The following is an 18,879-nucleotide window of genomic DNA, read 5'->3' on the forward strand; positions in this document are numbered from 1 at the left end:
AAATGTTGGTAGCATTTAGAGACAACACTGATTTTAGTCATCTTGAAATAAAATCTAAAGTGATCCCTTTAACACTGCAAAGTCAATAGATTTATACTCAAACTGTACCCTGTTCATTTCTCTGAGCAACTGGAAAGCAAGCCAGTAAGTAGGGCCAAACATGTTCCCAGTATGATATCACTGTTTAGTTGTTATATATGTTAGTTAATACTCATGATGATTTAAAAAAAAAATCAATGGATTATCTTTTTTTACAAAGGAAAATAAAAATTACCATACTTAATGGTAAGGTATCCAGTGGCTTAGTTGTGCCAGTCTCAGCCTGGTTACCTTTAGACTGATCTTTCAGTTGAACCACAGAACATATAACATGCTCATATTTTTTAAAGTAAGGAAGAATTTGCCCCTTCAGTTTGATTTAGTGGCTTGAGGTTCCCCCAAGTCCCTTTGAACTGTATTCCTCTTGGACCACATTTATTTCTTATGTATTTAGAGTAACTGATGTGCTTGCTGCTCCTAAAGGAGGAAGGAATATGAGGGAACCCATAAGATTAATCTTCAACAAAAAGAACAAATCTAGTGGAAGCAAAGAGAGGGAAGTGAGATAGTTCAGAGACCACTATCACTCTCAACACACATATAGGGCCCATGGCAGCTGGTCCCCAGTGTCTTTGTGCAGCAGCTGCTAGGCACCAGACAGCATGGATTGAAGTAATAGAGTAACAGAGGCTATGTTCTTGGGACCTGTGTCTTCTTGAAAAATGCCCCTTTGCAGCATTGTGTGTATTTCCCAAGAATGTGTTAGTGCCTATAGATGATCCATATAAGAAAACTGTGTGACAGCTGGGTGGGGTCTCTTACAGAAATTCTGAACCCCATGTTCAGACAAAGGTCCAGAAGAATGCCCACCCTGGGAATTATGGGAAATTTATATAATAGCAACACTTAGACATGTCATTTCATTTAATGCCTATACTAGGCCTCCCAAGAAATCCTACCGAGTCCTGGGTGACATGCTGTTCACTGAAGTCATTCAAGATAAATTTATTAAGCACACATTGTATATTAAGCACTGTGCTGGGGATACTGCAGTGAAATAATCTAGACATGGCCTCTGCTCACTTGGGGTTTATCTTCCCAGAGTGGAAAAAAAAGTGACGAAATGAGTAGATGATTTTAAGGGAAATAGGGCTGATAATGGAAACCTACAAGAGGTTTGATAGAAGAGAGGGGTAGGGTAGCCCAGCCCTCCATGCATCTATCTGCCTGCTGGGCATCCCCTAGCTGCGCCCTCCTCTCCCCCTCCAAAGTCCCTCTTCTCCTTCTTCCTCTCCTCCCCGACCCCCACTCTTCTCTGCCCTGCTCCTATCGCTGCCCATTTTCTGGTTTCCACGAGGCAGTCACGAGCCCCGACCCTGCCGGTCCTGAGTGAGACCTAACGGTCCCAGCGCGCCCACAGCACCAGCTCCTTCCTCGGACCCTGCGAGCCGCTACTCCGCGTCCGCAATGGGAAATGAGGCCAGTTACCCAAAGGAGATGTGCAGCCACTTCGAATCCGAAGAAATTAAAAGGCTGGGCAGGAGTTTCAAGAAGCTGGACTTTGACAAGTCGGGCGCTCTGAGTGTGAATGAGTTCATGTCGCTGCCCGAGCTGCAGCAGAACCCATTGGTGAAGCGAGTGATCGACATCTTCGACACCGACGGCAATGGAGAAGTGGACTTCACGGAATTCATCCAGGGGACCTCCCAGTTCAGCGTCAAAGGGGACGAGGAGCAGAAGTTGATGTTCGCGTTCAGGATCTACGACGTAGATAAAGATGGTTACATCTCCAACGGGGAGCTCTTCCAGGTGCTGAAGATGATGGTGGGGAACAACCTCAAGGACTGGCAGCTACAGCAGCTCGTGGACAAAACCATCATCATCATGGATAAGGACGGCGATGGGAAGTTATCCTTTGAGGAATTCAGTGCTGTAGTCAGAGACCTGGAAGTCCACAAGAAGTTGATAGTGACTGTGTGAGCCTGTTTTCAAAGAACATTGCCCAAACAACTTTGCCCAAAGCTTTCTTCTTTCTTACAAGATCTGTTCCAGGCATCCATCAACTGTCTCTCTGACTTAACCCAGAAGTATTTCTCTTTGTGGAAGCTACATTTTCTAACATGTGCTTCATCACCAATTCAGTGTTATTAATTCTTATCTCAGTGGTTCAGGGTATCACCCCAAATGGGGGAAGAGCAAGATGAAGCATCAAAGTGGGAAAAGGAAAAAAAAAAAAAAAAAGAGTCTTTTATAAATGTCTTTTTCTTTGTTTTGATTCAGATCCCAAACTGTAGTCAAAAACTTTAAAATAAGAAAATATATACCTTAGCCTGCCTTTCTCATGATTTTGTATGCAGGAGGAAATTGTACAATTTGTTATCGGGTGTTAGGTGAACCATTCATTCACTTGTAGTGTTCAGATGCCTTTGACAGATTGTTAACTTCTTGTTGTAGCCACAAGGACTCCCTACTGAGCGTCTTTCAATTACTCTCCATGCAACAAAAATTCATCTCTTCTCATAGTAGGCTGCAGCTCCATTCCCCATGATGCATCTACTCAGGGGAAAGAGTCCAGTAGGGATCCTCCAGGGCTCATGTAAAAATGTGAATCCTGCACCAAGTGCCCAGCCCAACTATAACCAGCAGTGGCAGTGGATATTCCATGTTGGCCACCAGCTCCAGTATTAAGTTCAGAAAAGGGATCTTCTAGTCAAACAAGGCAGGGACCTTCCAAGAAAGCACTCTCACTTTCAACTCTGTCAGCTCACCTTAGTTGGAGTAAATGGGAGAGATATAGAGTCAGCCTTCCCACAGGACAGAGTCAGTAAAGATTCTGGCTGCGGTGACTCTCCTGGAAATGCCAAAGGAGTGTTGCTTCTGGTACTGAGAGATGCAGAGATTTGCAAATAAGTCTCTAAGCAGAGGTGAATGGTGGCAGCACTGGCTGATTTTGAAAATTAGATCTGAGGCAGAGCAGAGAAACTGAAAACTCCTCTCAAGAAGCTCTTTTCCTTCTGTAACATTGCTATTTCACTATAATTTTCTTTCTCACAGAGGACCACTCCCCATAAAGATGTCTAAGGCTCCCAAAATGCTAGAAAAAAATGAAATGTGCTCTTTTTACTCTTACCTAGCCAAAGGAAACCATTTAGGTGATTTCTCTCAGGATAAGGAAAATCCATTTCAGATAAGTTTATTATTGTTTCATTTTGAAGAAGCTGGCAACTAGACTTGATAGACTGGCAGGACAACTATCTACAAGGCATTCTGACATACTTTTTATACTTTAAAGAACCACAAATAGGAGTCCCTGTCACTTTAATTCATGTGCAGTCCTAAAGAAATGTATTAACAATCATAAACACTCCCAATCCTATAGTGATATGAGTCATGACCCTATTGCAGGGTAATATAGATCAAAGATGCAAACACACTGGGTTTGAATTCAGTTGCAACTGGGTTATCATAGTCTCTTAGCTATGTGAACATGAGCAAGTTAGCTTATGTCTTTCCACCTAATTAAAATGAGGATATATACCATTTAAAATGTGTAAAGCACCTAGAATACAATATGTTCGTGCTACTAATTGCCTTCTCCCTACTTTCCCTTATCAGTATGTAAAGGAGACATGAGGTGGCTGTTGTTTGTTTCTTAATAAGCAAAGTTCATGTTATGCTCGAATTCGGGACCCCCAAAGACTACCAGAGACCCAAGATCAATGTAAGCAGCAAAGAGGTGTTTATTGCGAGCTAGCTCTGTCCTCCGCACGCACACACAGCAACTGGTGACGCTGAGAGGCCCCGAGCCCAGGGTTTGCAGCAGTTTTATACATTTTTTGGAGAGGGCAGGGACTTCACATACATCATAGCCTCTTTTAGCAAATCATCACACACCGCGGGAAAATCAAATAACAACTCTAAAACATGATTAGCACATTCACTGGCGGGAACAAGTTGGGTAGGGGTGATTGGTCAGTACAAAAGGGGTATTCGTTTGAACTGATTGGTTTGAGCCAAGAGGGGTGTATGTGCTGAACTACATGGTTTCCCAACATGTTATCAACCACCATAAACTGGGAGGGTCATCTGGCATCCCAGGTATTTCCCTGTCTCATGCTGATTGGTTGCTGCTAGGAGGTTGCTATGGATCTCCACCTAGCCTGACTTAGTCAGGGACACCTGGCACAGCAGATCACTCCTGTTATTTGTAGATAAACAACTTAGCAGGGTGGGAATGTGCCTAGGAGTGCTCTGTGGGTTTTTCCAAGGACAAAGGCCATGTCCCTTCCTTGGACAGCTTTGCTCTGAGATAGAGACTGGTTTTTCATTCACTTTAGGCCTCAGTTTCCTGTTTTATGAAAATTGATACTTGATTTGATTCTAGTAATAACACTATTTGAGACAGGTAAATACAGGGACCATAAAAACAGTGAGGTAGAAACATTTACTACCTAGCCAAACCCACTCTAAAGTTAATTGAATGTCTTTGTGATTCTTGCCCAGAAAGGAAACAATGGGGACAATGTCAATGTCCTCCCTCCCACCTCTCATTTTCAGAGGGAATAATAGACTCCTTGAGAACTGGGGAAACTTTAAAACAGGGCAGTGCCCAACTGTTTGACTTTGTGGAGGGAATTTTACATGGGGAAAGTGAGCACATGTCATGCTGGCCAAAAAGACCTCTAAAAGAGGGACATTATTTTTAGTGGCAATGTGTACATCAAAATATGGAGATTTTGAAATTATGAACATGGGTTTGAAACGTGGGTTATGTATGCAAATGTAACAAGGAAAAGAAAAATATTTTAGTTTCTGGAGTGACTAGAATTAAATGATTGCTTCATCAATCTACCTAACATAGCTGCCCAAAACTTTGTGGCAATGATTGAATCAAGAACTTGTTTCTGTTTTCAGCATTGGAAAGATCTGATGGGAAAATGGATCATACTTACTTCCAAGTTAGAATTCTTTGTTTTGTTTCTCTCAATTGATTGCCAATTGTCAACAATTTTAGTTTTGTCCAACTCCTTAGAGTGACGATAATAGTTACCATTTATAGAGCTACAATGATTCTTGGTACAATCTTTATTATATCAAAATAAATATATACAAAACTGTGATGTGGGCACCATCATCTCAGCTTTACAGATGAGGCATAGAAAGATTGGAAGTTCCCCAAGGCCATCCATTCAGTAAGTAACAAAGCAAGGATTTATACCAGGTTTTCTGACCCCAAACCCTGCGCTTCATTTATATTTCAACTGCATTCCTCTTACTTTTGTGGCTCCATATGTACCTGTTTCAAATTATTTCTGTTAGTCTTATTAATGTAATCAAATCAATTCTTAATGTTCACAAAAGAGGAAACTGAGGCCCAAAGAAGTAAATTACTTGTCAAGAAGCAAGCAGCCAGCCCCCATAACTTTGGTTTCACTTTTAGCAAAGAAACAAATATATTAGACAAGACAGTTTAAAACCATTTTCCTCCTTCATCTCATCTTTTGAGAAATAGGTGACAGTATTTAGATTAAACTGAAAACAGAAACCAATATGCTCTGAGACTGCACAGATTAGTAACAATATGTCGTTATGAATCTATGCTAATGAGTTGTGTCTGCTTGCTACCATATGTCGCAGTCTCCAAGCCATGAAACACTCTTTTTGAAACAGAGGGGAAAATATGGCCTCAGCACAATTGGTTTATATTCCAAGTCTATCATGCTTTAGAAACATTCTCAAGGGAAAATCTTCCAAAAATTTAAAAGTTACAAATTCATCCTTCACTTATGCTACTGATTCTGTTAGGATATAGAGTAGGTAGGTAGTCTGGCTGTGGTGTTTTATCTATTTTCCATGCTTTGAAAAGGCAGAGTTCAGAGGCTTTTTAAGATAAATGTTCATGGTAGAGAACTGAAGCCACTAGTCTGAGAATCAGACTTCAGATTAGACTCTGGACCCCTCTTTTTCCTTTTATATTTCTTTTTTGGGGGGGGGGGATCGGGGCACAGGAGGGTTGTGTATGTGTACTGAGGTTAGAACCTAGGATCTCACACATGCTGGCCAAGTGCTGTACCACTGAGCTAACCCCAAGCTCTGAACTCTTCTTCTATTGTATTAGCTACTATACCTGTGTTAGTAGCCAGTGACTGTGACTTATAAAATGTGGTAACTTTTCATCACTGTGACTGAAAAACCTGGTAAGAACGACTTATTATTTTGGCGCACAGTTTCAAAGGTTCAGTCCATGGTCATCTGGTTCCATTGCTCTGGGCCTAAGGTGAGGCAGAACCTCATGGCAGAAAGGTAAGGCAGAAGAAAGCTGCTCAGCTCATGGCAGCCAGGAAGCAGAAAGAGAATAAGGGCCAGGGAGAAAATATAATCCCCAAGACCATGCCATCAGCCATGCCCCACCTGCCCACAGTTACCACCTATTAATCAAAATTATTAATCCATTAAGTGGATTAATCCACTGATGAGGCTACAGCTGTCATAATCTAATCACTTCACCTCTGAACATTCCATTACTGCATTACACATGAGCTTTTTAGGAGATACTCCATCTCCAAACCATAACATAAATTATGTGTCATATCACCTTTTTAAATGAATTAGCTGATTCATAATGAAAACCATGACACATGCAATAAGTTGTGTAGATCGGAGGACATAACTTGATAGTCCATAGGCTAAAGCTAAGCCACAAATGTACATTTTTTGGGTGTTGGTTTCTCATGGTGTTTATTCTCACAATGATCTTTAATCATTTGCCATTTTTTTTATCTGAAGTTTTTTTAAATTAAAATTAACATAAAGGAATGAGGCCACTCTAGGATGGAAGTAACCTTTTGTGAGTCGAGGAGCCTCTGAATATTGGGAGAAAATTAAAAGTTTCAATGAAGAGAAATTAACATAGTTCCACTCTTAGCACAAAAGTTCAAGCTGGAGCTGAGCATGGTGGTGAGTGCACACCTATAACCCCACCTGCTTGGGAGACTGAGGCAGGAGAATCACAAGTTCAAGGCCAACCTGGGCAACTTAGTGAGAATTTGTCTCAAGGTTAAAAAAAAAAATTAAGTCTGGGGGTGTAACTTAGTGGTAGAGCACTTGCCTACTATGCATAATAAGTTCAATCCCCAGCACTTCAAAAAAAAATGTTCAACATGAACAGAAGTATTCACCATTTTAAAAAAATTACAGCACTATAGACACAAGATATTTATTACAACAAACAATATATTCTAACAATTAAAGTTGTTATAAAACAAAGTGAGTGAGAATGTGAATATCCAGGCCTTTGTAGGACTTAGTGACATTGAGAATGGGTTTTGCCCTCCTTAAGGGCAAAATTTCACACATCACCAGTCTTTAAAACAGTTATATCATTTGATTCTGTAACCATACCCATTGCAATATTTATCTCAAACTAATAATCTAGAATGATATTTTAAAATGCAATACACGAAATGTTTTAACTACAGCAGTATTTTTCTCATATATATAAATTACAATAGTAACTGACAGTTTGAGAATCTTCAAGTTGATTATGATAAAACAATAAGTGATAGGTTTAACACATTAAAATTAATAGATAATTTTTAGAAAATAATACTTTTTAAATTAATATTAAAACAGTTTATTGTTTTACAAAATAGCAAGTTTTTAAACAGCATAATGCACAATTACTACTCTGGAAAATATGTATGCATATGATCATAGTTCAGAAAAGAACAGGGAGAATCCAAAGTAATCATTTTATAGCAAAAGGATTATGAATAATCTCAAATTTATTTTTAGAAAACAATTTTGGGGGTTCTTTTAAGAATAAGTCAAATTTTTCAAAAGACTGAACAATGGAATTAATGTAGCAAATTAAATAGAGTTTCAAGCATAAAAGATGTTTGCCCAAGCTTAGAAAGCATGGGGGCTTGAGGAGCCTGAGGAATGTGGTGGGGGTAACATCTCCTCCATCTCCTCAGCAACAAGGGCAATCCCTGGGGGATGAGCTGCTAAGCAATTTCCAGGATAGGGAAGACAAAGAGTTCCCAGCCCCCAAACTCCAGGACCTGCTGGGAAATTTTGGCCGACCTGATTGCTTACGGAATACCTTCTGCTTATCCAAATGCCTGAGCACTGCTGATGTGGATTCATACAGTGCTTCCCTGGATTTGCTAAATCATCTTCTCCTGTTTCTTTTGTTAAGTATGATCCTTTTTTCTTTCTTTCTTTTTTTCTTTTCTGGTGCCAAGGTTTGAACCCAAGGGTGCTCAACCACTGAGTCCCAACCCCAACCCTTTTTAGTTTTTTATTTTGAGACAAGATCTCTCTAAGTTGGTTAGAGTCCCACTAAGTTGCTGAGGTTGTCCTCCAACCTGCAATCCTCCTGCCTCAGCCTCCCAAACAACTGGGGTTACAGGCGCGCACCACCACACCCAGCTAAGTATGATCTTTTACTCTATCTCGGTTGATGAGAAAATTCCAGATTCTCTGAGTGAACTTCTTCCTCTCTCTCCTGGTTGTTGTAAAGTGATTCTTTTTTAATTCCAAAATACGACATCACACAATCTTATCCCATTTTCTCCAATGGAGCAAACTTATCTCCCCAGGACACTCTGTCTTGATACCCATATGGAGCCACAAAGTCCATTTGTATAAGCACAACAGAGAATCTGCCAATAATTTTTTTTTTAGCTACTATTATGCTGGGGAAAATAGGAGGAAAAAACACTTCAATTTTAGAAAATGGTATTCAATTCTTCCTTTTCTGTTATATTAAGAGTCAGTGATATTTGGGGAGTACTATTGCCTTCATTTTCTTTACCTCTCAATAAAGTTGTTATTCCTCCTTTACCCCTAGCCCTCTTATTAAAGAAAAAAATTTTCTTTCAATATCAGGATTTAGATTTACAAACTCAGAGAGGAGATAATCCCTGCAAAGTTTAATACACTTACATGCTAAAAATAAAAATGACTTCCCCAGGCTCTTGTAGTCATCAGACCCTGGGGAAAAGTGTTAATAGAAAATCTTGAGAGTAATTGCAACTGAGTTCCTTTCCAGATATGTATTTCATTTCTACAAGCATTTATTGAGCACCTGCTTCTGGAGACACACAAAAAGGCTCAGCCCCACACAGTAAGAGAAATCCTCCTCAAATAGGCTCCACCCATTCCTCTCAGTAAGCTCCATGAGAAATAGAGGTTGCCTCAAAAGAGGTTGGAGTCACACCTAATTCTTCTAATAGTCTATCAGCTCAGATTTTTTTGTTTTAAGCAACAGATTAATTTAAGAAAACTATCAAAAGAATAATGGGGAAGCTCAATTCTTTGAAGGAAGAAAGCAAGCAACAGATGAGGCTTCAGGAACCACAGGACTCCTGGGTCATTAGGCAGAAACCAGAGGACTATGTCTTGGGAGCACTAACTTTTGCAGTCACTCAGCTCCAACCACCTAGATTCCAAATGTCTCTGCCTACTTGGGTCACATGGTTGGCCCAGGACCAGGGACTGTAAGAACAATGAGTATATGATTGATAGGTAAACACACCAAAACCACATGAGGTAAGAGGAGAGCACTTTCCCAGGGAAAGGATCTTAAAAATCAATGGGCTAGGACTGTGGCTCAGTGGTAGAGCTTAGCATGGGCGGGACCCAGGTTCGATTCTCAGCACCACATAAAGAAAAATAATAATAAAGGCATTGTGTTGTGTCCATCTACAAGATATTAAAAAAAAAGATTCGTTCTCCTCTCTCTCTCTCTCTCTCTCTCTCTCTCTCTCTCCACAAAACAGCTGAAATTATTGCGTCCAGTACCCAGTGTTTGTCTGTATTTTAAAACATAGTTTTCCTCCCAGTTCCCACATTAGCTCCTTGGATTGATGAATTCCAGCTTCCAGCATAATCAGGTCAAGGAGGCAAGTTTTTCCAGCTCTTTGGGCTTTAGTTTTCTCACCTATCAGTTGGAAATCTCTACCTTTCATTTTCTTCCTCACAAGACTATTCTATGAACTCCTGAGGTTTATGAAAGTGTTTGAAGAAAATATACAAATTTATGTTACACAAATAAGATTCTTTTAGATGTTCTCATTCATTTAAGAAATATTTATTGAACACCTGGTGTGTGCTAGACGCTGTTCTAGATAATCAGGTTATGTACTGAGCAAAACAGACAAAATCCCTGCCTTCCTGAAGCTTATGTTCTACTTGAGAAGGGAAATATGAATAAATAAATATATGTCAAGAAGAAAATAAGTCAGATTTAGGAGGCCAGATTGTCTGAGAGAGGAGGGAGAAGAGCCACTGTAGTTAGGGTGGACTTCACCAATAGGTGAATTTGAGCAGAGACTTGATGAAAAGTCAGCAAGAAGCAATATTGACTCCTGGCAGAAGAATTTACAGGCGGAAAACAGAAAATAAAAATCCCTCGAGCAACTATTTGCTGAATGAATTTAAGGAACACTGAGGCACCCCACAGGCTGAGCAGAGTAACCAATGAGAAAGAAGAATGTGCAATTAGGAAGTGTGAGACAAGATCACATAAGGCTTGAGGCCCATTATAAAACTCTGTAATTTACTCTGCATGAGATGGAAAACCTGGGTGTTGAACACAGGAGGGACATGATGTTTTGAGAGGGTCATTCTAGCTGCCATGTAAAAGACAAGCTGAAGGGGTCAGGGAAAATAATTGCAAAGCTATTTCAATAATTTAGGTAAGATGTGATGGTAATTTGAATCAGGGTGTATGGTCCAAGTGGTGGGAGGTCATCAGATTCTGGATCTACTCTGAACATCAGGTCCACCATAAATTTAGAGGCATATGAGATATAGAATGCAAAAGAAAGAGAGGAGTCAAAGATGACTCTATAGCTTTTGTCCTAAGCAATTGTAAGGATGGAGTTTTACTGAAATGAGAAGGACAATGTAAGAAGCAGCTTTCAAGGAGAAAATTAGGAGTTCATTTTTGATGTTTTAAGTTTCAGATATCCATTAGATAATCAAGTAAAGAAGTTGAATAGGGAGTTGAGGAATAAAAGTCCCAAATTCTTAGGAATCATTATGTATAGGTGGTATTTAAAGGCATATTGTGGATGAGAAAGTGAGAGCAAAGGATTGAAGGCATGTCAGAAAGATGAGGAGGAACAGTGCAAGAGATTGAGATGGGACAAAGAGATAGGGGTATTCCAAAAACAAATTGAAGAAAAGATATCAAAGAGGAAGGAGCAATCAACAATGCCCTAGCTGCGGATACATGAATTAGGTGAAAATTGATCACTGGATTTGATAATGTGGAGGTAATTGATGACTGATAGGATTTGCTTGACAGGTAATTAGGGCAGGGGACAACAAAAGCCTGAGTTAAGTGGGTCCAGGAGACAATGAGAGGAGAATCAAAACCAATAAATATAGAAACTGTAGAGAACCAGAGAAATTGAACGGTTGATATATATTAGGAGATGTGAATTGGAGGCAGAGAAGATTAGTTGCATAGGATTTGATCAGTAACATCTCAGGCAAATGATGAGTGAAATACTTTAATTGCATTTCTTGCTGGAGGCTTGAAAACTTGTCACTTATCCAGCCAGCTGTCAGATGTTTCAAGTGCCCACATCTGAGCAAGATGCAAAACAAGGTTTGGGCAGCAGCAAAATTGCTGCTTCTTCCCCCGACCAATGATGTCCCCTACATTTTACTGGAAGCATTGATGATCTGGGCAAAAAGCACACTTTTAATAGCAAAGGCATCTCCCTCTTTATCTGAATCTAGTCAGCTCCTAGAACTGTGTTCACTGGTGAATTTCCAGATGGAAAAAATTATAAAAAATTATTCTCACCATATCCAAGAATCCCAACCAGTTTCCTGAAGTATCACTAAAATACTCTTAGACACCTATCATTGTCAAATACCTGATGCACAGTACATAGATTGTTTTATATGACAATCCACCAAGAATTTCTGCATAATATAGAGTATTTACAATGCCAATTCTTTAGTGCTTATTTAGTGGATATCCCTGGGTGAAATATGCAAAGTATGATATCAGATACAAACTATGCTTTCCCTCCACAGTGCAATGAATGTTTACTAATATAAATTAACAAAAAATAGAATGTCAAACATAATATATATGTTGATATATGTTGGGAGATGTGGATTGGAGGTAGAGAAGATTAGTTGCATAGGATTTGATCAGTAACATCTCAGGCAAATGATGAGTGAAATACTTTATATTATAAATAAAATAAAATTTTGAAAAATAAGCAATGCAGTTTCTTGAATGGTTACTTACTGATGAAAGACTTGCCTAAAAGGGGGTAGGACTAAGTGAAGAACTAAGTGAAGCCATTAACTATATAAGATTTGCCCATGGCTAAACCCTGGGACAATCTTCTCTTGAAGCTGGAGGCTCTGGAAGAGGGTGGCTGTAAGCCATCAAACGAAACTGCAGATGAAGCAATGGGATTAAAAGGGAGTAAAAAAAAAAAAAAAACTCAAAAGTTAAGTTTGCTTGCATTCTTTTAGCTTTCATTTACACAGCTTTCAGCAACATGAGAACAGGCTCATGATTGCATTTTTAAATATACTTCTGCTCATGTCACTTGAAACTGCAATGATCTTTTTGTCTGCATCAGTTAAATTTATTTTAAATATTTGACAATGAATATTCATTGCTCCTCTTTTTTTTCCCCCTATCCAAGGATGAGTGTCAAGAGTTGAGCAAGCTCCACCTTATTAGAAAAAAAGGTTTTCACTTGATAACGTGGGGTGGATGTGAATATCCAATGCATAGCACATTTAAAGATCTGTGATCCTAGGGGAAGAAAGGCCAAATTACAACCACAGCTGCACATCAACTGCAGCTGTACATCTTATCACTCAGACTCAGACACAACTTAAACATTTTGGTTGGTGCTTACAGGCAGATTATAATGGATTTTCAATTTAGATGCTGAGTTTTTTAATAAAATTCTTTTGCAAGTTGTTACAGTGAGTAGACAGTGAAAATTCAGAGAGTAAAGGATACCTATAAGTGGCATTTGCTCAAGAGATAATGCTGGCTTAGGCATAACACTGCCCGGATTCACTACCTGGTCTGACTCCCCCACATATTTGCTTGTATGATCTTGGACAGTGTAATTAATTTCCATGATCCTCCATTTGCTCAAATGTGAAATGGAGGTAATACTACTTAACTTATGGGGTTATTATAAGATCATAATGTGCATATGTGGCTTCTGACACACAAATGCCTAATAAAAACACAACTACCTCTATAATCTGTTAGTATGAGGGTATAAACATCAGAAGTTTAAAGAAAGAAATATGCAATATAAATTGAATATAGCCTACTTATTACTGAGGTCACCAGAGGAAAATGAGACTAATTACTGTTATGCACAGGAAAACAGAGAGAGAACCCTGTGTTCAAAGGCAAGATGTCTTGTTATAAGCTGCATTCATTTCTCTTCCTTATCTTGACAATGTCTTAGCTTCCTAAGGAAGCAGTGCTCATCTGTCAATTCAGAGTTTTACTGAATGTCTGATGATGTTAGTGTTAAAGTCCAAAATGAATTTCCCCAGTTTTTTCTTTATCCATAGCAATAACTCCTCATTGGATATTTCTAATAGCCAATCCTGTTCACCTTACAATAGACATAGGGCAAGGTCTACTTTCAACACATTTGTATGTACTTTCTAGAGGTTAATTTTATGAAATTTGTCACTTCTTGTACAGAGATTTCCCAGGGAAAAGGCCCAGTACCTATGTAGTCCTGAGGGCCCAGTGTACCTCCTCACCAAACCCTTTCCTAGACCAGCAGGGTCTAGGCATCTGCCTTTATTCTGAAGTCCTCTGCCTCATTTTCCTGCCTATATCTCAGTCTCCTAGAGCTCTGAGCCCCTGAGTAGCTCTTTTCTTTCCTTCTTTGGGGATTCTAATGCTGATCTTTGATCTACAGTCTTTGCCCAAAGTCCTATCATGGAGGAAAAGAGAATCAATGAACTAGGCTCCAAATCCCAGTCTTGATCCCAAGATAGACTTCTCAGTGCACCTAGTGCCTGAACCATGCCTGGCTGACTTTTTCTCCAGGACTGGGTGGGGAGAGTCAGAGAGAATGAAATAAAGGAAATCCTTTAAAGAGAATAGGAGGATCACTCACATCAGACAGATGAGGAAGTCAAGAGTGTGGCTCTCCTGGAGATAGACTGCATGTCTTGACCCAGCACTAACTTTCTAGCTATGTGACCTTGGACAAGTTACTGAACTTCTCTGTTGCTGTTTCTTCACCTATAAAATAGGGATATAAACAGTACCTTCCTCACAGGTTGTTATGAAGATTAGGCAAGTTGCTACATTGATAAAGTACTCAGAACTGTGTCATATGCATAGTAAGTGCTAAATAATTATCAGTGGTAATGATGACAAATAACGCCCATATTCCTTAGCATGGCATCCAAGGACTTGCATAGTATGTTTCCTTAACTATAAAATGGGTATTATAATAGCTATCTAAATGCAAAATACTTGGCAAAAAGTTTGCAACCAATAAATATTAAGTTCCTTCTCTTTCTCCTCCTCAGCTACCTCATTTCATGGGCTGGTTCAACTTACTACACTTCTTTGGTTTGTTTCCTTATCTGTAAAATGAAGGCATTGAACTAGATGATTTCCATTTTCCCTGTCAGATATAAATTCCACAACTACTAAAGGCATCTCTTTTCTCCTTAACTCTATTTATTCTCTGTCCCTGAGAGAGTCTCTTTCCTTCACAGCTATTCAGCATTTGAACATATTAAATTGTTTGAGCTCCAGTCTCTACTTTCTCCATCTCTAAGGGGCGTGGGGTGTTGTTAACACCCAGGGCCTTGGCACAACACCAGGTGTTATTCATACAATGAGATTAATATGAGAGTAGTACCCCAGGGCTTGTGCTCTGCTCCCACCCTCAGTCCAGTACTGGCTGACGTTCACTAAACACACAGAGGAATAGTCTCCAGCTTTCTTTGGGTCCAGAAAAGCAGGAAGCTGAGTCTAGAAAAGAAAAAAAAAATGAATTGGCATTGGGTCACATGGAGCATCACATTCACGGCCTTTCCTGTTTTGTCACAGACTTTGCAAATGGGCATCAAACATTTCTCTGGACTCTTCGTGCTGCTGTGCATTGGATTTGGTCTGTCCATCTTGACAACCATTGGAGAGCACATAGTGTACAGGCTGCTGTTACCACGAATCAAAAACAAATCCAAACTGCAATATTGGCTGCACACCAGTCAGGTGAGTGCTATAGGTCTCTCGCTTCAATGATCCCATACTCAGTGATGGGAGGATCTAGAGCCCTATGTCAGACTGACAAATGGCAAACCCCCAAAAGAACAAAGAGTAGTGTAGGCACTCAATTAGAAGATGGATTTTCTTCTATCCCATTGACTTGCCTTCCCCCTAAATTAAGCAATCCCAGTGTCCCTTCCTTTCCTGTAACTCTCCACTGCTGCTCATAATAGAATAAACAGAACTATTTTTAATGAGGTTCCACTTAATGGTGACCATGTTAAGAGATGGTGTGAAAAATGTATTACCTACAGATTCTTTTCTTGCCAAAATTGAACCCTATTAAATGAATTCAAGATCCCTATTTCCCTTTGAGTGACTCTATTTGCCCTGTTCTCTGTTTTTTATTCTGGTCCAGAGGTTTGAGGGTCCTCTTAGCTTGCTGGTGCTCAGGCCAAGGTTAATAGTGCCACAGTTCTTGCATGCAACCCAGACACCATCACATGGATGTACAGGGAGGACAGAAACTATTGGTAGACCAACCATTCTGAAAACCCCTTATGTATCCCTCCCATACTTACCTGCAGGATATTGGCATGGAAAACCAAAATGTGGTCAGAGGGTCTTATAATGGAGAGGCTCTCACAAATAGAGTGTTTTCACCCACCAAGGTAAGGAGGGTGGGTGGTCCTGGTTTCCCCAGTTGCGGGATCCCTCTACCTGGACACCCTGGGTCACTTCTCACCAGTGAGTCTGTGTATTTTGCCTCTCTTGCCCCCATTTGTCTATTCTCTTGCTGACCTTCTGGCTCTCTTAATGCTGTACCTTTTCTTTTTCTATATAGAATACTATCATTGGTTTGGTTTCAGTCGAATCCTATTCTTCCTGCTTCCTTCCCAGGAGAACTTGATCTCCTAGGAGAGTTCCACAAAGTGATCTCCATTGTATGCTAATATGTTAATATAATTAGTTTAACTCTCAGGATTTATGTTTCTCTTGCCAAAATGTAGGAACAAGGTTTTGGTCATTTTAGCAAATGTACAAGGCCTTACTTCACGTGGGCTATGTTCACACTTCTTTATATCACAACTTTTTTCCAATCCAAAACATTTCCAAACTTCCTAATAGATCTTTTTTTCCCCCTCCAAGTAGAATAATAACATGTAACTAGAATTCTTATTATCCTGAGGTTTGAGGCTGAATGTTGATATACTTTCAGGCATCCTTGAAATTTGGTTAAAGAGGCCAAGTTTTGTAGAGACTAGATACTCCATTAAATCCCAAGCGGTACTTTGTCTCCTGACCCATGTGTTTCTAATGATCTCTACCTCTGAATCTGTTCTTTCCACCAGAGATTTCATAGAGCATTAAACACATCATTTGTAGAAGAAAAGCAACAGCGTTTCAAGACCAAACGTGTGGAAAAGAGGTAAGAGGAGGCCAATGCCAGCTGTCTTTGTACTTGCTAAAATAAGTTTAGAGACATAACTGAGAACCCATGCCCAAAAGGGAAGTTATGACTAAATAATTTTTCAGATCAAATCAGGACAATTTGTTGATAAACAAAATCAATATAAGTACATATAGTTTTAGATAAAGTAAAACACACACACACACACACACACACATGCAGAATAGGCACAATACTGTCATGGTTGAAAGGGCAGGTGTGGACACTGGAGTCAAGTGTCTGGATCCATCCTGTCTCTACCACTTACAATATGTGTGGCCTTGGACAAGTTCTTGAACCTCCCTGTGCTTCAGGTTCATCTGTGAAACTGAGAAAAGCAATATTTGTTTCCTAGAGTTGCTGTAAAGATTAAAGAGATAATATTTGCCAAACCTTGAAATCAAAACAAATGCCTAATAAATATTAACTATTATTATGCACAGATTACAGTTGAAACTGAATTCATGAGTGCTATAGGCAGTTAATTTCATGTGCTATTGTCTTTTGGGCATGTTTCTACTTCCAACCTCTTTCCAGCACTCCTAGGAATGTTTGAAATACACAACAGACATGTCCTTCCTAATCTATTTCATTAGATTTCACTCTTAGAACTCCCTAGAAAACAGCACTTAATTGGCAGGAAGTAGCAAACATTAAATGCATCAATGACATTTGAAACTTCAAACTCCACATCCTCACCATGGCCACCTGTGCATGACTGTCACCTCATTCATGGTGACTGAAGATTTCAGAAGCATTTCTGGTGGCCTCTTTGCCTATGCCCTGCTGGTTTTTCCGTGTGCCCAGAGGCCTCAGATGGGGGCATCTGCTCTGAGCAACTCTGCAATCCATGGTGTATCTCAGCTTCAAAGTGTAGTTTTCTGGGTAGGTTTGAAATCTGATTTTCATACCGCTCACTTATACAGAAGAAAAAGGGGTGGACAGCATGGTTCTTTGTCATGGCTGTATCTCCTATGGGGCTGTTGCAGTCCCTTCATTCCAGGGCACATCTAGCTAGTCAGAATCATTTCCATTGTCTCCTGGAGCCTCTCTTTCCAGTCAGAGAGCACTCTCTGCTCCCTCTCAAGTCTGTGGCATTCCTCTATCACAGTGAAAGTCTTTTAGTGACAAGCTGTAGCCTAATCAGGTCACAGCTGTTCCATGTCATGTTACATAGATTTTTCTATAATTATTTTTAACATAAAATTTTAATGAGAGGAACACAAGAAGACGCAGCAGCAGCAAAGATGCAGTCTTACAATGACAAAACATTTGTTTTCCAGCAATAAACAGGAAGCCCAGTGATCTCGTCTCCGACTGTGATGCCATTCTTATTCACATCTATCTCACCTCAATTGGGAGCCAAGTGTGTCTGCTCACTCAACTTACCCAATTTTTTGGCAGATTTCCTTTCTGAATCTCTTACTTTGAGGCAAAGCTAAGACAGAATAAGTCCTCATGGCTGTGACCTGAGTAATCAACAGTTTGTCACTAACAGACTTGTACTGTGATACAGGAATGTCACAGACTGAAAGTGGTCAGGAAGCACTCTCTGAGTGGAAAGAGAGGCTGTTACGGAAAGTGGAAACCTTCCTGATTAGTTAGATGTGACCTGGAGGGAAGGGACTGCAGCAGCCCCATAGGAGATGAAGCTATGAAAAACAATCATGCTGTCCACCCCTTTGTTTTCTATTATGAATGAGAGGTGGTCTTGGGCCCACATTTCCTTTGCCCACGAATTATGAATTATTAACATGATCTTGAGGAAAGTCTTGCAAAAATTTTGAGCCCTAGTATGGAGGCAGATGTTGTTCCTTTTTGATTTAATGCAGAGAAACAAATGGATATTGCAAGAGATTATATATACATAGTCAACATGTGAAAAATTAAGGGGACCCTAAGGCCAGAAGAAAAATTGTTATTTGTCTTCTCTCTGATTCTAATCTAAAGTTAGGGGAGCTCTAAGTGGGTTCATTATAGACGTTTTACCCAGTCTAGGACATAGGAAAACTGAGGTCTGGTACATTCTGCTCATTAATATGAAACAAGAACTGTGACCACCCACAGAACAGGCCCAGCAGCCTGCTGAGGGGCAGAGCTGCCCCCTACCCCCCCCCCGCGCCTGCAAGGT

General features: G+C 39.9%; 2 protein-coding genes across 2 annotated transcripts in view; both read left to right on the forward strand.

Moving 5' to 3' along the window:
• LOC107147897 (glutamate receptor ionotropic, NMDA 3A) overlaps nucleotides 1-18,879 on the forward strand; it is a 46,890-nt gene that overhangs the window by 19,025 nt on the left and 8,986 nt on the right. The window contains exons 2-3 of the mRNA XM_048783291.1: nucleotides 15,140-15,304; nucleotides 16,651-16,727. Coding sequence (XP_048639248.1) covers nucleotides 15,140-15,304; nucleotides 16,651-16,727 — 242 coding nt within the window. The remainder of the gene's footprint in view (nucleotides 1-15,139; nucleotides 15,305-16,650; nucleotides 16,728-18,879) is intronic.
• Ppp3r2 (protein phosphatase 3 regulatory subunit B, beta) lies at nucleotides 1,298-2,139 on the forward strand. Its single transcript, XM_015492115.2, has one exon. It carries the CDS (start codon nucleotides 1,507-1,509, stop codon nucleotides 2,017-2,019), a length of 513 nt encoding a protein of 170 aa, XP_015347601.1. The 5' UTR covers nucleotides 1,298-1,506; the 3' UTR covers nucleotides 2,020-2,139.

This window comes from Marmota marmota, unplaced genomic scaffold, assembly GCF_001458135.2.
Source record: "Marmota marmota marmota unplaced genomic scaffold, marMar, whole genome shotgun sequence".
In the NCBI taxonomy this organism is placed as follows: Eukaryota; Metazoa; Chordata; class Mammalia; order Rodentia; family Sciuridae; genus Marmota; species Marmota marmota.